At 42.2% G+C, this 20509-nt stretch overlaps 1 protein-coding gene across 1 annotated transcript in view; it reads left to right on the top strand.

The window, feature by feature from the left end:
* The window catches only part of LOC111342733 (uncharacterized), a 36328-nt gene that overhangs the window by 2532 nt on the left and 13287 nt on the right, over window positions 1-20509 (top strand). The window contains exons 3-26 of the mRNA XM_088759621.1: window positions 320-606; window positions 1407-1701; window positions 2291-2550; window positions 3123-3388; window positions 4377-4724; window positions 5096-5314; window positions 6223-6377; window positions 6501-6616; window positions 7334-7537; window positions 8142-8332; window positions 8727-8919; window positions 9707-9884; window positions 10784-10942; window positions 11722-11916; window positions 12111-12291; window positions 12855-12978; window positions 13111-13301; window positions 13974-14262; window positions 14647-14888; window positions 15334-15533; window positions 16360-16525; window positions 17245-17394; window positions 18888-19133; window positions 19879-20207. Coding sequence (XP_088615747.1) covers window positions 320-606; window positions 1407-1701; window positions 2291-2550; window positions 3123-3388; window positions 4377-4724; window positions 5096-5314; window positions 6223-6377; window positions 6501-6616; window positions 7334-7537; window positions 8142-8332; window positions 8727-8919; window positions 9707-9884; window positions 10784-10942; window positions 11722-11916; window positions 12111-12291; window positions 12855-12978; window positions 13111-13301; window positions 13974-14262; window positions 14647-14888; window positions 15334-15533; window positions 16360-16525; window positions 17245-17394; window positions 18888-19133; window positions 19879-20207 — 5184 coding nt within the window. The remainder of the gene's footprint in view (window positions 1-319; window positions 607-1406; window positions 1702-2290; window positions 2551-3122; window positions 3389-4376; window positions 4725-5095; window positions 5315-6222; window positions 6378-6500; window positions 6617-7333; window positions 7538-8141; window positions 8333-8726; window positions 8920-9706; window positions 9885-10783; window positions 10943-11721; window positions 11917-12110; window positions 12292-12854; window positions 12979-13110; window positions 13302-13973; window positions 14263-14646; window positions 14889-15333; window positions 15534-16359; window positions 16526-17244; window positions 17395-18887; window positions 19134-19878; window positions 20208-20509) is intronic.

The following is a 20509-nucleotide window of genomic DNA, read 5'->3' as shown; positions in this document are numbered from 1 at the left end:
ATAATGCAGAGGATCTGCAAAAGCTCCAAAACTTATTTTTGATTTTTACAGTAGCTAAGTCCTCACTGAAAACCACAGTATCATTTACACCGAACGTTTGTCTTTTTTATGGGAACTAACTCACTATCAAGGGTAACTAAATGTACCCTTCTATTGCCCAATCTCTTCCTGAAAAAAAAAAAATGCTATTAGGCCATCCAACAACATCATCCACTGGAACTCTAGTGATAAGCAAGCCCATAATTCTACATCTGTAGATACACAGCTGTCAAAAACTATTGATTTTAAACTTTACATTATGCGGATTGTTCCCCTACAGATATGAAATCTTGCGTGACAAACTTCTTTTGGAGATGCTCAGACATCACATTGGCGAGGGAATGTGGACAGTGTTATCTGAAGATGAGCAGTACGAACGTCTCATGCAGGTGAAAATGCGCGTTCAGCGTCTACGTAAGGACAGCAAGTTAGACGGCGCCAATTCCCTACCTGGTGCTGGGCTTACGTTCTTCTCAAATTTGCTTGCATTGATGGGTCTAAGTCGAATGGGAGATGAAATACAGCAGCGAGAAGAAGCTGAGAAAATCAAGGAAATGGAGAAGGAAGGTAAAGATCTTCGATAAGCACGTTTACCCCCTTGTAGTATTAGATGTTTCGCGTACAATCAACATTTGAACGTGCGATGTTAAGCCATAAAACTCCCAAAGGTCCCTGAAGTCGATAGCGAAACGACCTTCGATTTGTAGCGAAATGACTTCCATTTGTAGTGAAATAAGTGGTCACCCAAAGTCAGTAATTCTTCCAAATCGATGCATTTTTTTTTTATTAGCAGTCAGGTGACTAGAGTAGATTATAAAAACCTTTCAGCCAAGTGTTATCTTGATTTAAACCAAATCTTTGGAACTAATTTGCAAAGAAAAATATAGTATGAGAATTCATCTTCTCATTATGTTACTGATAGGTAAACGAAAAGAAGTGCACCATATGTGCGTATTCTCCACACCATTTTCTCTATGTTTCGTATGCTAATGGCAAGGAGAATATGTGTGACAATCAAGAACTTCAGACGTGGTTTGATGCTATTCTGGTTTAAGGAGTTTAATGAATATAACCGGGGAATTACAATTCTCCGATCCAACGCTTCAACACTCCTGTCTAATGCCTTCATCAGGGGTGTCGAAACTTTGGGTCAATGGATTGCAATTCCCCGTTTACATTCTTCATTAAATCCTCAAACCAGAGTAGCATCAAACCATGTCTGATTGCCCACTTTGTTGCTTTGTGAACTTTAACAAATCGAGAACTTCTTAAACTGGTGATCTTTTCCTTTTATCTTACGACATTCATGTTTGAGTCGGAGGGAATAGGTAAAAGGGTTACTTTTCTCACTGTTGTTGCTGTCACAGGAAAAAGCAACAAGGAGATAGAAGAAGAACTGCTCAAGTCTCGTGAAAAAGCCTTACAAGGGCACGCCAAGAGCGAGCAACTTCTGTTGGACCTGGAGAAGCGCTATCAACAGGATAAAGACGCGATAACTGCTAAATTAAAAGGCGCTGGTACAAATACAATGACAGCAGAGCAGAAGCTGACAGAGTATGGACTTATTATAAGAGAACAGTTACGTGCTCGAGAAGAAGGGAAGTTTGAGAGTGCTAGTTTAGCCGTGGGAATCGCTGAAAGACTGAAAGAACAAGTGCAAAGGTACGGTATTTTCATTTTGTATTCTTGTCGTATAAGCGTATTGAAGAAGGATTTGTTCAAATACCACTTGTTTTTTGTGGTTTTGCCGCTGAGGACCGGGGGCTTCTGTACTCTTTTTGTCCTGTAGCGGCCATCTTGGTTTTGTTATGTTTTGAGTTGGAAATAAATTATTTAACTTGACAACTTATTATTGGTTATTCAACTGTTCTGGTATCCAGAACAAAGCGTACTTTGCGGAAGACCGACAATTAGACAGACACAAAAAGGAACGATTGGGAGGAAGAAACTAACAGTAAATGAAAGGAATGGGGAGGGGAATTGATTGGTTATTAGAGATGGATGGATGGATTAATATTAAGAACTCAGTCAAAGTTTGAATCAAGCAAACTGCTTAAAGCGCGGGAAAACGTGGATAACCAAAACGTGATTGGTTTTATTTTTGCATCTGATTGGTTGAGGCGGTGCGTGATCTTTCTGGACCAATCAGAGAACGAAGTAAAGCAAAACCAATGCAATCTTCCGTTACATTTGACTCGATTGAAAATTGTTCTTCAATTGGAGATTTTTTTCCCTTTATGTGATAAACCAGACCAAAAGATGACCGCAAACGACAAGAACAGCTTGGCAAAGAACGCGTTCAACAGAGGAAAGGCAGAAAGCTTCCAAGAAACTGGAAAGGAGGGGAATTGGAATTCAGTACACCGGGAGAGGCTGGGCTCGTTGATGTGTTAGAGGACACTGTCAGAGCATTGGAGAGGAAACACGCTATGGAACGAGAACTGCTTATTTACCTGTTACAAGGCAGAGAAAGTGTACAGGCCCGCAGTGCAGCTAAGAAACTATCTCCAGGTCAGTGGTGAAGGACAAATGTCGAGAAGGATAGATTTGTAAATGCAAACAGTTAATGTTGGGAGAACAGGTCGTAATGGGTGAAAAATATAGGACAACCAAGCGGAGTAAACGCCGCGGCATTTATTAAAATTTAAACTTTACGGGTGATCGAGTTTCGACGTTGCGTGGTAAGGCAATGAAAATAGCCTAAAAATTAAAAAGAAGTGAACAGAATTTCTTAAATTTTTTGCCTCTGTCCTGACTTTTTGTAAGAGTATTCATTTCTGGAGCGCTTATATCTTTTTCAATCATTTCGAAGTGGTAGATTCAGGGAGAGATTTTGGGAGGTCGGAACTACCCCTCCCCCTTTCTCATTCCAATAAAACCTGCAGCTTTTTTTTATTACCTGTCTGACGCCGAAATTTTTGCGAGTAGATCGCTTGATCTTGCTTAACTGGTTTATTTGTTTGTGAATAATGGAGAGGAGTTGGGCTTGTGTTGTTTGAGAAATACTTTCGGACTCCCTCATCAAAAATTCCTTGATCGACCTTTGGTATATAATAACTCCTACAATTGCATTATAAATTCAGACGAGCGATCCAATCAGCTGCTGGTTTTGAGAACTCAACAGCAAGGCTGGCGCAAGCAAAGCACCACAGAACGCCTGGTAAGCAAAGAACGCCATTATGTGATCCTGCAAGAAGCAGCGGGGCTAGTGATAGAGGACAGACGAGCTGACCTGAGGGTATATCGTGGTACCTCCCCTGACGACCAGGAGGTAGCAGCAGACATCATGGCTGATCTTCAGCATCATCAGGAAGCGGAGAGTCAGATGCTGTTGACGCTACACGGCAAGGTGAAGAACACTTCATGTATGCCGTCACTATCTATTAAACCCTGTCGAGTTGCGTTTGAAGTGAAGAGCACGTCGTATACACTGTCGCTATGTAACTCTTTTAAAATTAGTGAATTAGCAGCGAGGAACGCGTTATATATTCGGTCGTTACCGAACCCATCAGTACTTCGTTTTAGCTGAAGGACACGTGTACATTATCACTGTTTAACCTTAAGTGTTGTGTTTAAGTGAAGAGCCCGTTCTTCTTAATAACTATATTTGGATCTATCTAACTCTATGTTTTGAGTTCGGGGGAAAGAGCATGTCATGCGTTCTTTCATTATCTAACTCTCAATGTTGAGTTGGAAATGCCATGAGTATTGTGGGTTAGGTAGAGAAAACGTCAGGGTGAATTTACTGTCGCGTGCTCAGTGGGTAATAAGTGTGCTAATTCATAGCATTTACCCCAGAAGGACTAAGAGGAAAGAAAGGACGTTTTCGGGGAAAAGGCATTTTATTTCGCCTGGGGAGAGAAGACGATGGGAGAATTTTGGTCAGATAACGTGGTATTCAGAGGGAACGGAGAGGGAATCATTCATTGCCAACACAGTACAAAAGGGGGACTATTCGTGACGGATACAGACCTCGAACTAAGGTGGAGGTGTTAGGGCGGCGTTAATTTTGTGTTTACACCTGCCGCCTTTTCTTCCTTCTACGTTCATTTTTTTTTAACTAAAATAAGGAGGGGCTGGGCTGGGTCCCCCCTCCCCCCCTATACCCGCCACTGACTATAGAAAATAGACTACCAATTAACTGCGAATAATGAGGATCATAAAAAATATAACAAAGCCGTATGGGGGAATCGTCAGTAAAATGTTATTGTGACAAAACCAAAATTCTCCATCCCCCCAGTCCTCCCTCCCCCCTCAGGCGATTTATAATGAGCGGTTCCTTATGACTCTCGTGAATTAATGGTGGTCTTCATCAGCTGTTTTTTGTTTTTCCGCAGGACATGCAAGAACTATTTCGTCTTCGACAGCTGGAACACCAAGCATGGCAAGAAGAGTTACTCGACGGGATAACATCCGTGCTTCTTGGCATAGAAGAAAATGTCGCTCAAGAGGATGAACTTCTCCAGGCGCTGGAAGAAAAATACGATGCCCTCAGAGACAAGCTGCTTCTTGATGCCTTAGAGAAACAAATGGGTGCGGCCGAATGGGCGCATCTCTCTGAACAGGAGAGACAAGCGCGGCTTGCTAAACTAAAGCTACAGGAGAGGCGTCTGAGGCAGCAAGGGAGGTTTGATGATGCAGCGGCCCTGTTGGGAGAAGGACTTAAGAATGCTGAAACTTTACAGGTATTGTATAAATGATTCTTTGTGATCTAATTGCTCACTAATAGCTTTAACCCTTAAATTCTTAAGACTTGATTGTTAATTCTCCCCTCTGGTTGCTACACATTTCTTTGTAAATCAGTTGTGAGAATTGGGTGTTTGATCAAGAAAAAAAACTTCGCGGAAAACCAAGTCGTGAGTGATTGTAGTGTTGCATCTGATTGGTTGAGAGGGTGGTTGAAGTGTTTTTTATTTTTTTTTGACCAGTCAAACCTCCTAATGAAGCAAAACCGGTGCAATCTCGTATGATTTTCAACACTCACTTAAAATTGTTATCTTGAGGCTTTCTTCTACGTCACTTTAAAGACATTTTTTTTACTCTAAAATTTTTCAAGGCTCTCTTGGGAGAAAACCGGCAGCGTTATTTGGAGCGACTCAAGGAACGCTTAGAGAGGCGCCAGAAACGACTTGAAGAAGGGTTGGATCCTGACGAAGAAGATGAGGAGACCTTGCGACTTTTAAATGAAGAAGAAGCCGCCAGTACCGGCAACATCCTGAAAGACCTGCAAAACCGGTTTGACGAGGAGAAAGATGCATTATTACGAAGACTACAGGTAAAGGACATGTTTTCCTTCAAATTAAACTTCAGTTTGTACGTAACACATAACTGAACAACGAATGTTGTGTACCAGTATTCTTGTTTGGTCGCATTAATGGGGCGCGGAATTCGCGCGGAGGTTAGGAATGAGTGAGCGAGCAAGAAATCCCCCTTGAGCAAGTACCAACATCTCGTGTGGGCTCACGAAGCGCCAAGGAGACGGATATTAGTATAAGATATCGGAGGCTTAAGGTATTATTGAAATTACATTGGTAAAAAAACACAAGTCCACTCCTGGGGACCCGGCGTAAGTTTGAGATATCTAGGGTTAAATTAATAACAGTGACAGTTTGAAACAGGTCCACACCCTGGGACCCGGCCTAACTTTGAGGTATCTAAGGTAAAATTAAGATGCACCGACACAAGTCCACACCCAGGGACCCGACGTAAGTTTGAGATATCCAGGGTTAAATTCAGGTGATAAATTGAAACAAGTCCACACCCGGGGACCCGGCCTAACTTTGAGGTATCTAAGGTAAAATTGAGTGATGCACCGACACGAGTCCACACCCGGGGACCCGACGTAAGCTTGAGATATCCAGGGTTAAATTAAAGCGATAAATTGAAACAAGTCCACACCCGGGGGACCTAGCGAAAGTTTGAGATATTTAGGGTTAAATTAAGTTGTACACCGACAAAAGTCCTTACCCGGCGACCTGGTCTTAGTTTGAGATATATAGGGTAAAATTAAGTGATACATCGACACAAGTTCTTTCCCGGTGTTCGGGCCTAAGTCAGAGATATCTTGGGTAAAATTACAGTGATCCACCGACACAAATCCACTCCCGGGCACCTGGGTCAAGGAACTACATTATACCTAAGTTTCGATTGAATAGTATTCTACTCTGTCTCATTTGTTTTTAGGAGGAGCACGACCGGTTAGCAGCAGAAAAGCGTCGTCAGGCTGAACTTGCACGGCTCAGACGCGAAAAAAGACAAGCTGAACGAGAGTCGCGGTTTGATGAGGCTGCGCTGGTGCTGGGACTGGCGGAAAGAAACAGAAAGAACCTTGAAGAAAGGTGAGACAGAAACGTGACCTGTTCTTAGTTTCTTGAGAACTGATGGATCCTTTTTCAACCAGTCAGAATTATTCTAGGGGTTCATTAAATATCTTGAGCTCATTTTTCTTCTCTGCTTATTAGACTACGCCGTGATCGGGAGCGTCAAGAACAGCTGGCAAGGGAACGATTGGCGAGGAGAAAGAGACGAGGAAAACCCGAAGAGCAGGAAGAGGACGATGAACCAGATCCTGATAAAGGTTATATATAGACGACAAGTCGTCCCTCCTTTTCGGCTTTGTCCGTCGCGCGTGTGTAGAAAAAACAACGCATGGAAAATTGGTGCGAGCTGGCCGCGCGGATTTTTTTAGTGGGAGCTTACTTTTTGTGCGCCTTTCTCCCTTCGTTTAGCGCCTTAGCATCGATTATTTTGTTCACTTCGCCGAAAAGCAGGGACTGCTTGTAGTCTAACGGTTGTAGTACTGTTTGTTTTGTCTTTGAGTCACAGCTGCACTCGACTGTATTTCCACTTAAATTTACTGAATTCGTTTCTCGTAAAATAGCGTGAACCTTGCTGCTTAAGCTTCGCGTGAGCTGACGTCATGGTGCATTTGAAGGCGCCCTTGTAGGACTTACAAGGAATAGTTTTGGTGCCCGGCAATTAACTACTACTCTGTTAGAGAAAAAGTGAAGAAAATCTCATCTTCACGGCAAACGCGGAACAGGTCACTTTCGCGTAGAAACGGCAAAGCGCAGCTGGCAAACTGGCAAAAATGGCGGGAAAAACAAGGTCACGTGGTCGCTCGTACCGTTCGCGTTTCACGTAAACGCGGTGTTAAATCTCTCTAATGAGAGCCTTGCACGCTACAGAAAAACTGGGGTTCAAACCCTTTCTCATGTTTTTTCGTTACCCCATGCTGCTAACAACGGAGTGGAAGATTGTTCTTCAAGATCGTCAATTTCTTTTTCATCCATAGATGACTTACAAGGCTGGCAGGACGCTGTGTTGAAGTCACTGGAAAGAAAACACCGTGCGGAGCAAGAGTTCTTAATGGGATTGCTTCAAGATGAGAGTAGCGAGAGCATGCGCGAAGAAGCCAGAACTGTTAATGAAGACGACAGACTTAAAAGACTCAGTGAGCTGAAAGGCAAGAGAGAAGAGCTTGACCTGGGTGTTAAAGGTTAGTTCATGGTGGTATTTCAAACTTAAGTTTAACACTTTAACTTCCAGAAGTGATTAACTTGTAACTTCTCCCTATAATATCCATACCAGTGGCGGATCCAGGGGGAGGGTCCCGGGGGTCTGGACCCCCCTCCCCCTCTTATCAGACCTGACGCTTACAACTTTGAGACTGAAATTCTTACATCGACAAGATCGTATGTAACACTTTTTAACTGGCTGGTTTTTTTTTAATGAATCCAAGTAAACGGTAAGTGGCCAAGGAATTATAATGTGCAACCGCTACTGGTTGGAGGGGGTGTGGGGGGGGGGGGGTGTGAGAGACAAGTAATTTGTCTCGGTCCAACAGTCCTTTCTGAACCAAAGTTTGGACCCCCCCAGTCAAAAATTGCTGGATCCACCCCTGCATACATTATTCAACAATCAGGTAATGAGAATACTCAAACTTTATCAGTTAGAGGTTGCAATCTTGATCTAACACCAAATTCTCGTAACCAATTTACAAGGAAATGTCAGGCAGCTGGAGGGGTAAAAATCAGATCTTGGGAGTTAAACGGTTGGTTTAGGTGGATTTTTTTTTTAAAGATTTTGTTGTTTCTCCTCAGCTGACCGACTTCTCCATGTCGATATTCTGGACATGGCCGCTGCTTACAAGTTTGAAGTTCAGCGATATAGACTGAGTGGCAAGAAGGAAGGTGAAGTGAACGATGAAGAAGTTACTGTCTCTATGATGGCTGATTTACAAGAAGAACAAGACCAGGAGAGTGAAAGAGTCATGGCAAATCTTCAGGAAAAGGTAAGAAGGACAAAAGGAAAAATCTTTTACTTTTACCTTACATGCTACTGTTAACTTTCTTACACTGGAAAAGCCTTGAAAAGCCTTCAACTCTGGTAAAAAAACTCAGTGTTCAAAAGGACCAAGTCCCTTTCCCATGTCCCTTTTTTGGTATGTGCGGGGGGTTTCATCAAAGCGAGGAGGGGGAAAGGGGAGTCCCGACAGCAGTAAATTAATTTAGGGGTAATCAAACCCAAGGCTACAACGATTTGGGGGGGGGGGTGGAGGGAGGTGAGCGTTCTCAGCCCCGCGCCATCCTTGTGTCTTCCCCTCTCCTCCCCCGTAAAAAAGAGAAAAGGTCTCCGAATTATTTTCACCGGAAACTTATTTAATGACTGTTTTTGTTCTTCATCAGACTCAAGCAGAGCTGTCCGCCTTAAAGGACGAACATGAACAAGAACGGAAAGACGAAGTTGTGGAGAATGTGGCCACAGTTTTGTTAGAGTATGATGGAACTGGATCAGACAAGGATTTGATCTCAGCTCTGGATCAGAAATATGACACACTTAAGGACAAACTCTTATTGGAAGCTCTCAAGAAGCAGTTAGGTAAGGCGTCTAATGATTTAAATCTTGTTCCTCTTTAAGTCCTCTAATTTTACTGAAAGTGACCGAGAGAATTGGCGACGAAAACTTTAGTACACTACTGCGAGTTTAATGACTCTTTTATTGTCCTTCAACCCTGGAGTTACAGGCGATCGTGAATCTTCTTTGTTAAGTTAGCTGATTTAGAATACGACATACCTTTGAAGGATTTGTCCGTGGTACGTGTGTGCTGTCGGTTGAAATAATGCGATACAAGAATCCCTTTCTCTATAGTTGTAAAATGAAAGGGAAAGATCCGACAAACGAACCCCTAAACTAATAAACCAATTTAACCCGTCTCCTGCGGCAGATGTAGCTTCTCTCCGGCTGAGGAGAGAGGCGTGACATCCGGAATTACGTCCGGGTTTGCAGGCTGGTCTCTTAGTAGGTGGGGGGAGACTATCCTGTAATATCTTCATTTTACTGTAATATATTTGGGACAATAGAGCCTTAACCCATAAGAGTAATCACAACAGTCAATGGGAATGGAGGAGAAGACTAAACGGAACCAATGAGAACTCAAACAACAATATATTTGTAAATGATAGGTCTTAGAGCGCGGGAAAACGTGTCTGACCAAGTCCCTATTGGCCTCAAGTTTGCATCTGATTGGTGGTCGCAGAAGGTGACGCGAGTTTCCTTCGGCCAATCACACAGCAGGCTTCACGGCGCACTACTTCAATCCTGGATTATTCTCGACACTGAATTGAACGAAACCTCATTGCTTTTCGTACCGCTTTTTTTTTTTTAGGTGACGCCGAGTGGGCGCAGTTGTCTGAACAGGAGCGGCAGAAGAGACTTGTGAAGCTTAAATTAGAGGAACGACGACTGCGGAAAGAAGGACAACTGGATGAACTGCACCGACTGCTGGGAGAAGGATTTGAAATGGACGCCAATCTGAGAAAATTGATGGGTGAAAATAGAGCCAGGTGGGTTTAATGTTATTGTCAGTGATAGTAAGCTATAAGCATTGAGCTTCATTTTCGGGGGACGGGGTTGGGGGGGGGGGGGCGGAGAAGGGAGCTCAGAGATCATTTTTTTAATCACTTGATAAGATTTTAAGAATAACCTTCAACGTCAAGGAAACAAGAAAGTATTAGTTTGGTAATGATATTGGATGGCTAAATCACAAACATTGGCGAAAACAAGAAAAAATTGAAGGAACAAGATGTCCATGAAGCCTCCTGCGATCGGAATTAACGGTCAGCCGGTCACGACCAGAATGTTTAACGGTCAACTCTTGGCAAAATTAAGAGGCTGGACGGATTAAAGCTGTGTGCTTTAAAGAACATTCAATTGGGTGAGTCAGATGTGTAATACGAGAAAGAAAGCAGCGGGAGGTGTATAGAGAGGGTCCGGAATTCTAGATCCTCCGAAACCCTCCTTATCGTACCCATGGGTTTCGCACTACTTTTCTGACACCAATACTCTTGCAACGACAAGACCGTATATTACAACTCAAGTGGCTGATGTTTTTTTTTTTCGTGTAACCACAAGTGAAGGGGGAAGGGAGGGAGGGGTGCACAATGTGGCAGGGAGGGGGGGGTTGGTCGAAAAGTAATTTTGGCACCCTTCCCCCCTTCAAAAATTCCTGGGTTCAGCCCTGGGAAAGATAAGAGGGAAACCTCACCGACACAGAAAGACAGGGGAACCTTGTTTGCTTTCAGTGCAGTACGTTGAACATAGGGTTTTTGACGGCAAACGTGTGATTTATAAAGGCAACCTAACTCAGGGTTCGGTTGCCGAGCTTTTAAAATAGGGACAACTTGGCCATTTTTTTTTAATTTGTAACTCCTTCTCCTATTTTTTAAAACTCTTCCTTTGACAGATACGAAGAAAAACTTAAGGAACGATTAGCGAGACGTAGAGAGCGATTGGCTCAGGGACTGACGCCCGATGACGAAGATGAGGAGGACTTAGAAGATGGTCAAGCGGAAGGAGAGCAAGTAACGGATGTCAAAGCTATACTGGAAGACCTGGACAAAAGGTACTGTGTGGACCACTCTTTCCAGCTTGTACTGAGTGGCTCAAAATTTTTCTTCAGAGTTAGTCGAAAATGAAAATGAGACTCACGTAGTCTGGTTTGCTTCATGTTTTTTTTTTTTAGAAAATATGTATCGAGAAGAAAAGTAGTGGTTTGCCTGTTTCTAGTGGAATTGAACAAGTGCATACGGTTCATGGAGACCTCAAAATCTCTTCTGAAAACATTGATATAAAATTCCTTGTTGCTTAAAGCGGAGTGTTGCCCCAAGAATTAACCTCGAGTTCTTGTTGGTGTGTCATACTTGGAGTGTCGAAAGCTTGGGTTTAGAATAGCCTTTCCCACTCGAAATGTTCAGATATTATCTTCTCCTAAGTTATTCATGGAATTTGTCGCCTTTTGCAGTTGTTCAGTTAGTCAAACGGGCGGAATTACTAAAAAGTACAATAGAAATGGCAGAGCGAAAGCGAAGGAGGTCTGGGTCAGGCGCGTAGATTATTACGTAACCCCACCCAAACTTCCTTCCGCTACCATGAAACGATGGGGTTTGGGCGGGTGCCTAATTCATTACGTGACCCGAACCAAACTTCCCTCTGCTACCATGGAACGAAGGAGGTTTGGGTCGGGTGCGTGGTTCATTACGCAACCCAACCCAAACCTCCTTCCGCTACTATGGAACGAAGGAGGTTTGGGTCGGGTGCGTAGTTCATTCGTTCAGGAACAGGCTATGGCATTTGATGCAGAGAGGTAAAGAGAATATACTTACTTGTTACTGCCTTCTTTAGATATGAGGAAGAGAAGGAAGCGCTGATGCGCAGGTTACAAGGACAGGACGAACGCTTCATGAGCGAGCGACAGAGACAGGCTGAACTGGCTCGTCTCAAACGAGAGAAGTTGAAAGCGAAACAGGAAGACAAGTTTACCACGGCCGCGTTGGTACTGGGACTGGCCGAAAAACAGAAAGCTGCTGTGGAAGAAAGGTTAGGGACCAGTCACTTCTTATGAGGAGGGGGAGGGGGGGTGAGGATGTTGAGGGGCCATCATCACATGGTTTTTAGGGGGAACGGAGATGAGTCCATAGAACTGTTGAAAATTGACTGTTAACAAGGGGGGAATGTTACTGATGTTAGAATGTAAAGAGTTAAAAGCTTGTTTTTGTTGTTGTTGTTTCAAGGCTTCGTCAAGACCGTTTGCGGCAGGAACAACTGGCGCGAGAACGACTGGAACAATTGCGCAACCGCAAAAGGGCCAAAGAGCAAGAGGCCGAGGAGAAACTGGTGACTGACGGGGAAATCAGCGTCTTACAAGAGGCCGTGATGAAGGCGCTGGAGCGGAAACATCAAGATGAACGGCAGGTGAGTATCAGATATGTAGATAGAGTTAAAGAAATTTAAACGAGATATGTGGAATTTCCACTCGTAACAAAAATTGCTTTTCAGCAATTCTCCTTCAGAGCACGTTTTGTGTTGCTGTTCCAAAACTGAACGAAATCATTTGTGGCAACAGCCATCAGAACAAAAGGACATAACAGTAGGAGTTGATGAGAACTAAATCCAGACAGTTGTAAATTTTGTAAAGGGTGGGAAAACGAGAATGATCAAGTTCTCCATCTGATTGGTGGAGAGTGTGGCGCGAGTTTTCTGGACCAATCACAAATCGAATCGACACAAAATCGATGCATCCATCGTCCCTGATCAAGGATTTTGTTTGGCTCTGACCGCTTTCGGAACTTCGTGGGCTCGACGCCTTTAAGGGTCTCTGAGTTTTAAATTTTGTTTTTGTTATTTTCGACTCTTCATGCACTTAACAGCTTCGGTAGAAAGGTGTGGATTTTTTAGCGCAATTCTCAATTGAGGAAGTAGGCAAGATATATGAAAAACAGAGGATAATTTCTGATTTGATCATGGGTATTTTCCAGGCCTTACTAGACGTGTTGCAACAAGAAATGCCGGAACTAGCCGAGGCCGCAGCTACGATGACTCAACAACAACGAGAGAATTGGCTCCAGCAGATCAGCATGAAAATGAATGCTCTTGATCCAGGTATGAAAATACTTGAAAAATCGTGCGATCATGAAAATGCGAGCAATCTCTGCTTTTTTGCTCAGATGACCACTTTTACGTGAGCGAGTTCTCAGAGTGAAGTTTTCCTTCTTCATTTTGTTCCTTCCACAGCCGATAAAGAAGCCCGTCATAATTTACTCGTAGAAGCTGCCGTATTCAAGGTTGTCAACCGACAGAAGTATCTGGAACTGTCACAAGAAGAAACCGTGAAGAAAGATGATGTTATTGTTTCGCTGTTGGCAGATTTGCAGCAGGAACAGGATCAAGAAAGCGAAAAACTTGTTAATGAAATGCAGGACAAGGTATTTGACGTCTGTTTGATGGTCTAAATAAATCAGTGGCGTGCTTCGTAAAACCATGACGTAGTTATCACAACAACCAATCAGAAAAAAGAAAATGTTACCAGGAGCCAATGAGAACTGAAAGAAGAAGCAAGCGCGGGAAAACGCGGGTGATCAAGACGCGATATACTTAATTTTTGTTCCTGATTTGTCGTGAGGGTGGCGCAAAGTCTTAAAACCAATCAAAAACGCGGGTAATCGATCTCCAAGCGCGGGAAAATCGCAAATGACCAATTCGAAATTGGTTTTAGTTTTGCATCTGATTGGGTGCGTGGGCAGCTCGAGTTTTTCTTTGGACCAATCCAGGGGAGAAACGAAGCAAAACCAAAGGGATCTCGGACTTCTTTCGACACTCATATGAAGAAAAAAACCATACCGTCGCAAGATTACTTTCTTGACGTTTTTTGTGCTTATCTTATTCGTTAGAACATCCAAATTGGATTGCTTACTTGAAAGTATGGAACTGACTCTTAGGAATTTTGTTACATCCACATTAGAATCTGTAATATCTCTCTGTAAAGTGCCAAGATGGCGCTTCTTATCTTCCCAAGTTGCCTCGCTTAAAATATTTAGGTGTATTTTCTTAGCCGTAAACTTTTACCCGATTCTATTTGTATTGTATTTTTGGTACAGGATAAAACAGAGCTAGTACAACTGCAAGAGAACCTCCTCCAAGCGCGCAAAGACGCTTCCCAACAGAATGTCATCGCAGTTGTCACGGAAGCTGAAATCTGGGGCACGGCTAATGAGCGTGACCTGTCACAAGCCCTGAACTATAAGTATGACGCACTGAAGGACAGGCTGTTGCGTGACGCTCTTGTGCAACAGGTTGGTGTGAATGAGTGGCAGGCCCTTTCTGAAAATGATCGTTTATCCAGACTGGCGCAGATGAAACTAAAAGTACAGGCGTTAAAAAGTGAAGGTAAACCATTTATTTTTCTTCCTTGTGTTCATCAATTGATTAAAAGTTGTCATGAGAAGCGGACTAAACGCGTGCAATTACAACATCTCTCTTGCAGTAAATCACCTACGGACTTTGTTTTACAATAGTATGAAATCTGTCCCACTCTCTAATGCAGTCATTTTCAATTTGGTGACGTAATTAATGTTTATTAGGATGTTTAATCAATGGCTTGATTCAGTCGTAACTAATATTCCGTGACAATTCTGTAATCATGTAAGGATTTAATTACTTTACGCTTGAAACTTTGTTAAAGATTCTTCTTAAGTTACCAAAAATACTTGTAGCTTCAGTTGCTTGCTACTTCTTCCTGAGAACTTGTGTTTGTGACCTGATTCACTGCAGGAAAACAAGACGAGATCAAACAACTTTTAGGCGAAGCAGCAGCCATAAATCTCATTTCACTAATGGGTGAGGACAGTACGCAGCAGAAGCAACGACAGATTGAACGACAACAAAAAAGGGAGGAAAGAAAACCTCAAGGAATGTCGGACGAGGAAATTCTCAAACTCGAGGTTGAAGAAGACGCCAAAGCTGACGAAGAGGCGCTTAAAAAATCCACTGGGAATACAGTTCAGGATCTTGAGGTAAATAACTCCGGTCATCAGAAGTTTTTGGACCAAATTTGTACCTGACAATAACGCCGAAGGAATGTAACAAGTAATGCAACAAAGATAATTTAGTTTTATCAAATGGATCGATAATGTAAACTGGCTACCGCAAAGAGTTTCTTTAGCTGACGTTTCGAACGTTAGTCTTAGTTACAGCGAATGGCAAAGGGCTAGCGCTCAGAACTTCAGCTCCTTACGGTGGCCAATCGACCTAATCAACTCAGTTGATTAAACAAATTATCTTGTAATACCCCCATCGACGAAACACCACAATTTCTATGGATACTTACCCCTTTATTTATTTGGTGTATAACGTACATCACTTTCACCTTCTCAATCTATTAGTTGTGGTGGTTGGGCGGACGTTTCTTAGAATATTTTATATTCTCAGAATGGCATTTCGTTTTATATTTTGCTTTAGAATCGTCTCAATAATGAAACAGAGAGCCTGTTAGCTGACGTTCGCGGGGCCGACGCCAAATTTGAAAGCGAGCAACACCGACATGCGCAGTTGGCGCGAATCCGTTATGAGGAGAGGCAGGCTTTACAAGAGAGCTCGTTCCAACCTTCCGCTCTGGTGCTTGGACTTGCGCAAGCTCGTCAAATTAACATGGACAGCAGGTAAAGAGTGACTAACATCTCATTTCTCCTTACAATATAACTGGTAAATCAAACGGTTAAGTTTTGAGAATAACTGAAATGATCACCAGTTTAAGAGGTTGCAGCCAGACTATTTTCGAGGTGTTTTCGATTCACGCAATTTTTTAACACATCCCTGGCTCATGAGTGGTTTTACCACTAGGCAAAGGGCCATTTTCGATATATCAAAATTCTAACATGGCTTCAAGGCTAGGGAGAATAAAGCAAAATAAATTTTTGTTCATCCCTTGATGTGATTTCTTTGTTTTATTCTCCAAGCCTCGGAGCCTTAAATTTTTAATACATCAAAAATGGCTTATTCCAAAACTTTTTGAAGGCTAATATCTCAATAATTATTTCTGTCAAAGAAGCAAACATTTCACGCTGGGTGTACTTTCCACAGGGATCAGCGATGCCCCTTTCTCCCGTTGACTAGCACCTTAAGATTCCTTAAAAATGGTTGTAGCGCGAGGGTTTGATCATAAGTGCGACCTGTGACGATGTTTTATACAAAGCACCATTTTGAAATTCTGAAAATCTACCACGGTTTAGTATTCTTGCTTCACGTGACACGAATCGCGAGGTAACTAGGGGACCGCTTATTGTTTATCACTTTGTGGGGGGGGAGGGGGGAGAGTTGTGTCACAATAAAATTTACCCGATCCCCTCCTGGGGACCTGCATGATTTCCCTCACTTCCAGTCAATTTTGTATAGTGCCCCCCCCCCCCCGACGAGTGAGCCCCCCTCCATTCCCCCTGAAAACCATGTAATGACTGGTCCCCAAATTTGATTTTTTTTTTATCACAGTTCCAAACAGGATCAGGAGCGTCAAAAGCAATTGGCCCAAAAGAGGTTAATCGCGTGGCAACAGAGGGACCAATCAGAGATGGATAAAGTTAAGGAAGAGCTGAAGGCATTAGAGACTGAAACAAAATCCGTACCAGTCTCCAGTACGAACATTGGAGCTCTGCAGGTTTGTGTGGTCACAAAGCTATTAGGGATTTAAGGTGCTTCGGCATAGCTAGTAGACATTTATAAATCGTTTTTTTTTTTGCGCGCGTTGTTGTCGGTGTCAGTCAAATTCTAAGTAGACACTGACCCATTACGGGAAAGGCAAGGAATATTAGTGAACTTCTGATACAATTTTCATTAATACATTTTCGAGTAGAAGGGTATTGAGAAGGAATGAAGATCGGTGTGGAAATCCCGCTTTCTCTGAGCTATATGAACCATAAGTCGGAATAAGATTAATTAGTATATACTAAAACAGTGGATAGCGTTCAAGGCGCGCTCTGATTGGCTAGTCAAACTCCGAATATTCTTCGCTATTTACCTCCGAGCAACTCGGGAAAATGGCGTCTCGGTTTGCATCCGTGACAAGCGAAGAAATCACTCAAATTAACGACGATGGTGTACATTATCTCACTCTTTTAGTATATACTAAAACAACTATTCACCTCAGTGTCGGCTGGGAAAAAAAAAGTTCGAAGAAATTACAGTTCAGAGTTTATTCACTTATGTAGTGAATGTTTTTAAAGTATTTCATCCATGAGGCTAAGCTTGAGGGCTTGCTTCACTTTTTGTTTATTTTTGTTTTCTGTAGGTTTTGCTTTTTTAAGTTCAGTCTTAAAGTTATTATGGCCTGAAATCGCGTTTCTTTTTTTTTGTTATACTTTGCTATTCATCTCGCAGGAGGCGGTGTTGAAAGAAATGGAACGCAAGCACCTGTGTGAGCTTCTTGTTCTAGAGAGTTTGATCAGCGAAGAAAAAGAAAGTGACCTCAGGAAAACCACCCAACAACTTAGTAAAGAACAGCAGCAAGAACGGCTATTCGAACTGAAGGTTTGTGCGATTAGTTCTTCTAATTTTGTTTTTGTTTTTTTTTCTTCAGCTGGAGAGCTTAATACCTATTCGAGATTGGAGTAGGGAATGTAGTAAATTATGAGGTTGGTTGTAAAGTAAGGAAAAAATGTCAAACACTTGGTAAGATGGGGGTGAAGTAAAATGTGTCAGGCTCAGTCCGATTTTGTGGTCAGCGCAGTGCTAACAAACTGTTTGGTGAGCGAGGCCATGACATGGTACAACATAGCGGTCAAATGTCTGCGCATGTGCGAACGTTGTAGAGGCTGGATGGCTCGCTTTCAGGCTTTTAATAGCAGGTTGCTCACTAGAACTTTAAGCAACCACACAAGTGAATGAGTCCCGGTAATTGAAAACCGAAGACCGTTTTTGATAAAGCTCAAAGCAGAATGGTAAATCTGCAGGGAACCCGTACTAAAATATACTTTATGTGAGAAAAGTCTCGAGTTTTCCTTTTCTCTACTTTTGTTTCCTTTTACAGATTTCTTTAAGCGTTTCAATTTTTTTGCATATTTTGCATGTCGGTGATTACTTCTTATAATAATAATAATAATAATAATAATAATAATAATAATAATAATAATAATAATAATAATAATAATAATAAGTAGCTCTCTGAACATTGCAAGAACATTTAAACTGGTTACAGCGTAAGAATTTTAATGACATTATGATTTGGTTTTTATGAACAGGATTTTATGAACATTTTAAGTTAAGGATATTTTAAGAACCGAACAGTAGATCATGAACATTTGAAAAAAAAAAAAAAACATCTTAGTATTGGGCCAATTGACACTTTTATCGTTTTATATTGATCATTTATATTTAAGTAGTATTAGATATTATTATAGTTAACAGTCCTGTCATGCAGATAGGTTACGAATCTTCGCCCTATCTTGCTTAGCTCACTAGCATCCAAACGTGTATACTGCATCATAATAATAATAATAATAATAATAATAATAATAATAATAATAATTAATATTTATATTGCGCAAATTAACATGTTGATACGATCAAATGCGCATCACAACACTTTTCGGGAGACTTTAAACCGGACTGCATCAGCAGTTTACAAACAATCGAAGGAAACTTATTGAAGATGCCCCCTCCCCCCAGTTCCCAGTAAACAGGCCAGACCACATCGCGGTAATCTCGTGAATGTGTTCTTTAACGTCCCCTGCCTAACCAAATTAACTAATTACTAGATGCAGGAGACGAGATCTTTTCCTTTGAAATTTTTGGCGGGAAATTGGCGCGCAGCAAACCAAACCTGATCCCCTTGCGCATGCCCTACGTTTGACCGCTGTGCTTTACCAGGCTCATATGTGGCAGAGCGTGCCGTGTGGAGGTAGAGTAAGAGATATGGTGAATTTAAAGCTTGTTCGTCGAATAAAGGCTTATTCATCGATGGTATTCATAATGCTTTGTATTTCTTTGCCTGACCCTTGGATGAATATCGCGTCAAATTCCAGGAACTGAGAAAACAGTGGCGAGAGTCTGGACCCGAAGAAATGACAGAGACCGTTGACGAACAAGAAGCAATACTACGAGAGGGTGTGGGCTTGAAGCTTGAACTGAGCCGCGAGGAACTGAGGCAGAAGGCTGCAGAAGAAGGAAAGGAACTGGGGCCGGATGACGTTGCGGTGTCTCTACTCGCTGCCCTTCAGCAACATCAGGAACAAGAAGCGGAATACTTGCTACGAGATCTCGCTGTGAAGGTAAGAAAAAGAGACCTAAAGGAGACCAGTTTGTATTCCATATTTTTGAGGCGATTCTTGCTAAAATGGTTCCAACTATCCAGTCTTTGGATGAGACCAAAATAAAAGCTATGGGGCAGTTACTTCGTTTAGCTGTATAAGGTTGTTCTATCTCATAACCCTCTACACCCTCACATCGGTATGCATATTCTCCATACTGTTCTGTATAAATTTCCTAAAGTGCCGACAAGGAGAATTTTGTTAACAATCAAGAGGTTCTTTAGTTGGTGATGCTTTCCTTTATTCTCCTGACCTTAATGTGTGATTTCAGGGGTGATATTGTAAGGAGAAATTAGATGCTAGTCACTGTAAGGGACTAGTGTCGATGAATGAATGAAATCCTAGTGTATGACCATTCAAATGAAAGGTGCTTGGCAATACTTCTATTTAGTTCTCTTTCATAATGTTGTAAAAGGTGATAGAAACTTTTACGTCTGTGGATGAAACCCTAGTGTTTGACCATTCAAATGAAAACCACTGTCAAATGCTTTTACTTGGCATTGTTTATTACACTGTACAAGATGTTACTGTGTTGAACTCTATGGAAGAAACCCAACTTTGTGACAATCAGTCAAATACTTTCATGTCAAACATTTTTTTTTTTGCAGCACGAGGTACAAGGTAATTTCGAGTTTAAGTCAATAATGTAACGATTCAAGAGTGTCTTGCATGTACTTACTTATTTCATTGTTTTTCTTTTTCCCAGAATCCCATGGTACTTCAGCAGCTTCAGAGCGTGCACTCGATGGCTTGCAAGGAACGTTGGTACGACAATCTTGCTACCTGTGTCTTGGGTCTGAAGAGGAAACAAGCTCGCCTTACAGCGGAGGAATCTGCAGAAGAGGAACTGGTGGAAGCACTAGAACAGAAATATGACGCCTTGAAGGACAAGCTGCTGACAGAAGCCCTTATGAAGCAAATGGGAGATGCGGAATGGGCGGCACTGTCCGAGAGGGAGAGACAAGCCAAGTTGCTGAAGCTGAAGCTACAAGAGAGGAAGCTGAGGCAGGAGGGAAAATTAGACGAGGCCTCTAGGTAAATGGAACAGGAATTAGACAGTGATTAGAGCGCTGGTAGGGGCTTAGATTCGCGTCCCGATCCAAGAAACACCATGCTTGAGTTCCTGTTGGTGTTTTCACCAGCATCTCAAATTTTATCTTTGCACCCGGCCAAACCCAATACTTCGGTCAACTTTTAATTCGATCTGGGATTTTAGGAAAAGGAGCCATTTGGTGGATTTGACTGTTAAATTTATTCATCGATTTATTTTTGTTTTAGTTGTGTAAATATATTCGAAGAAACCATACCAAGAGTTTTAATTCAAGCCTTTTAAGCGA

This window comes from Stylophora pistillata, chromosome 5, assembly GCF_964205215.1.
Source record: "Stylophora pistillata chromosome 5, jaStyPist1.2, whole genome shotgun sequence".
Lineage (NCBI taxonomy): Eukaryota > Metazoa > Cnidaria > Anthozoa > Scleractinia > Pocilloporidae > Stylophora > Stylophora pistillata.
The sequence above is the reverse complement of the archived record's forward strand: the minus strand, read 5'-3'. Positions and strand labels throughout refer to the sequence as shown.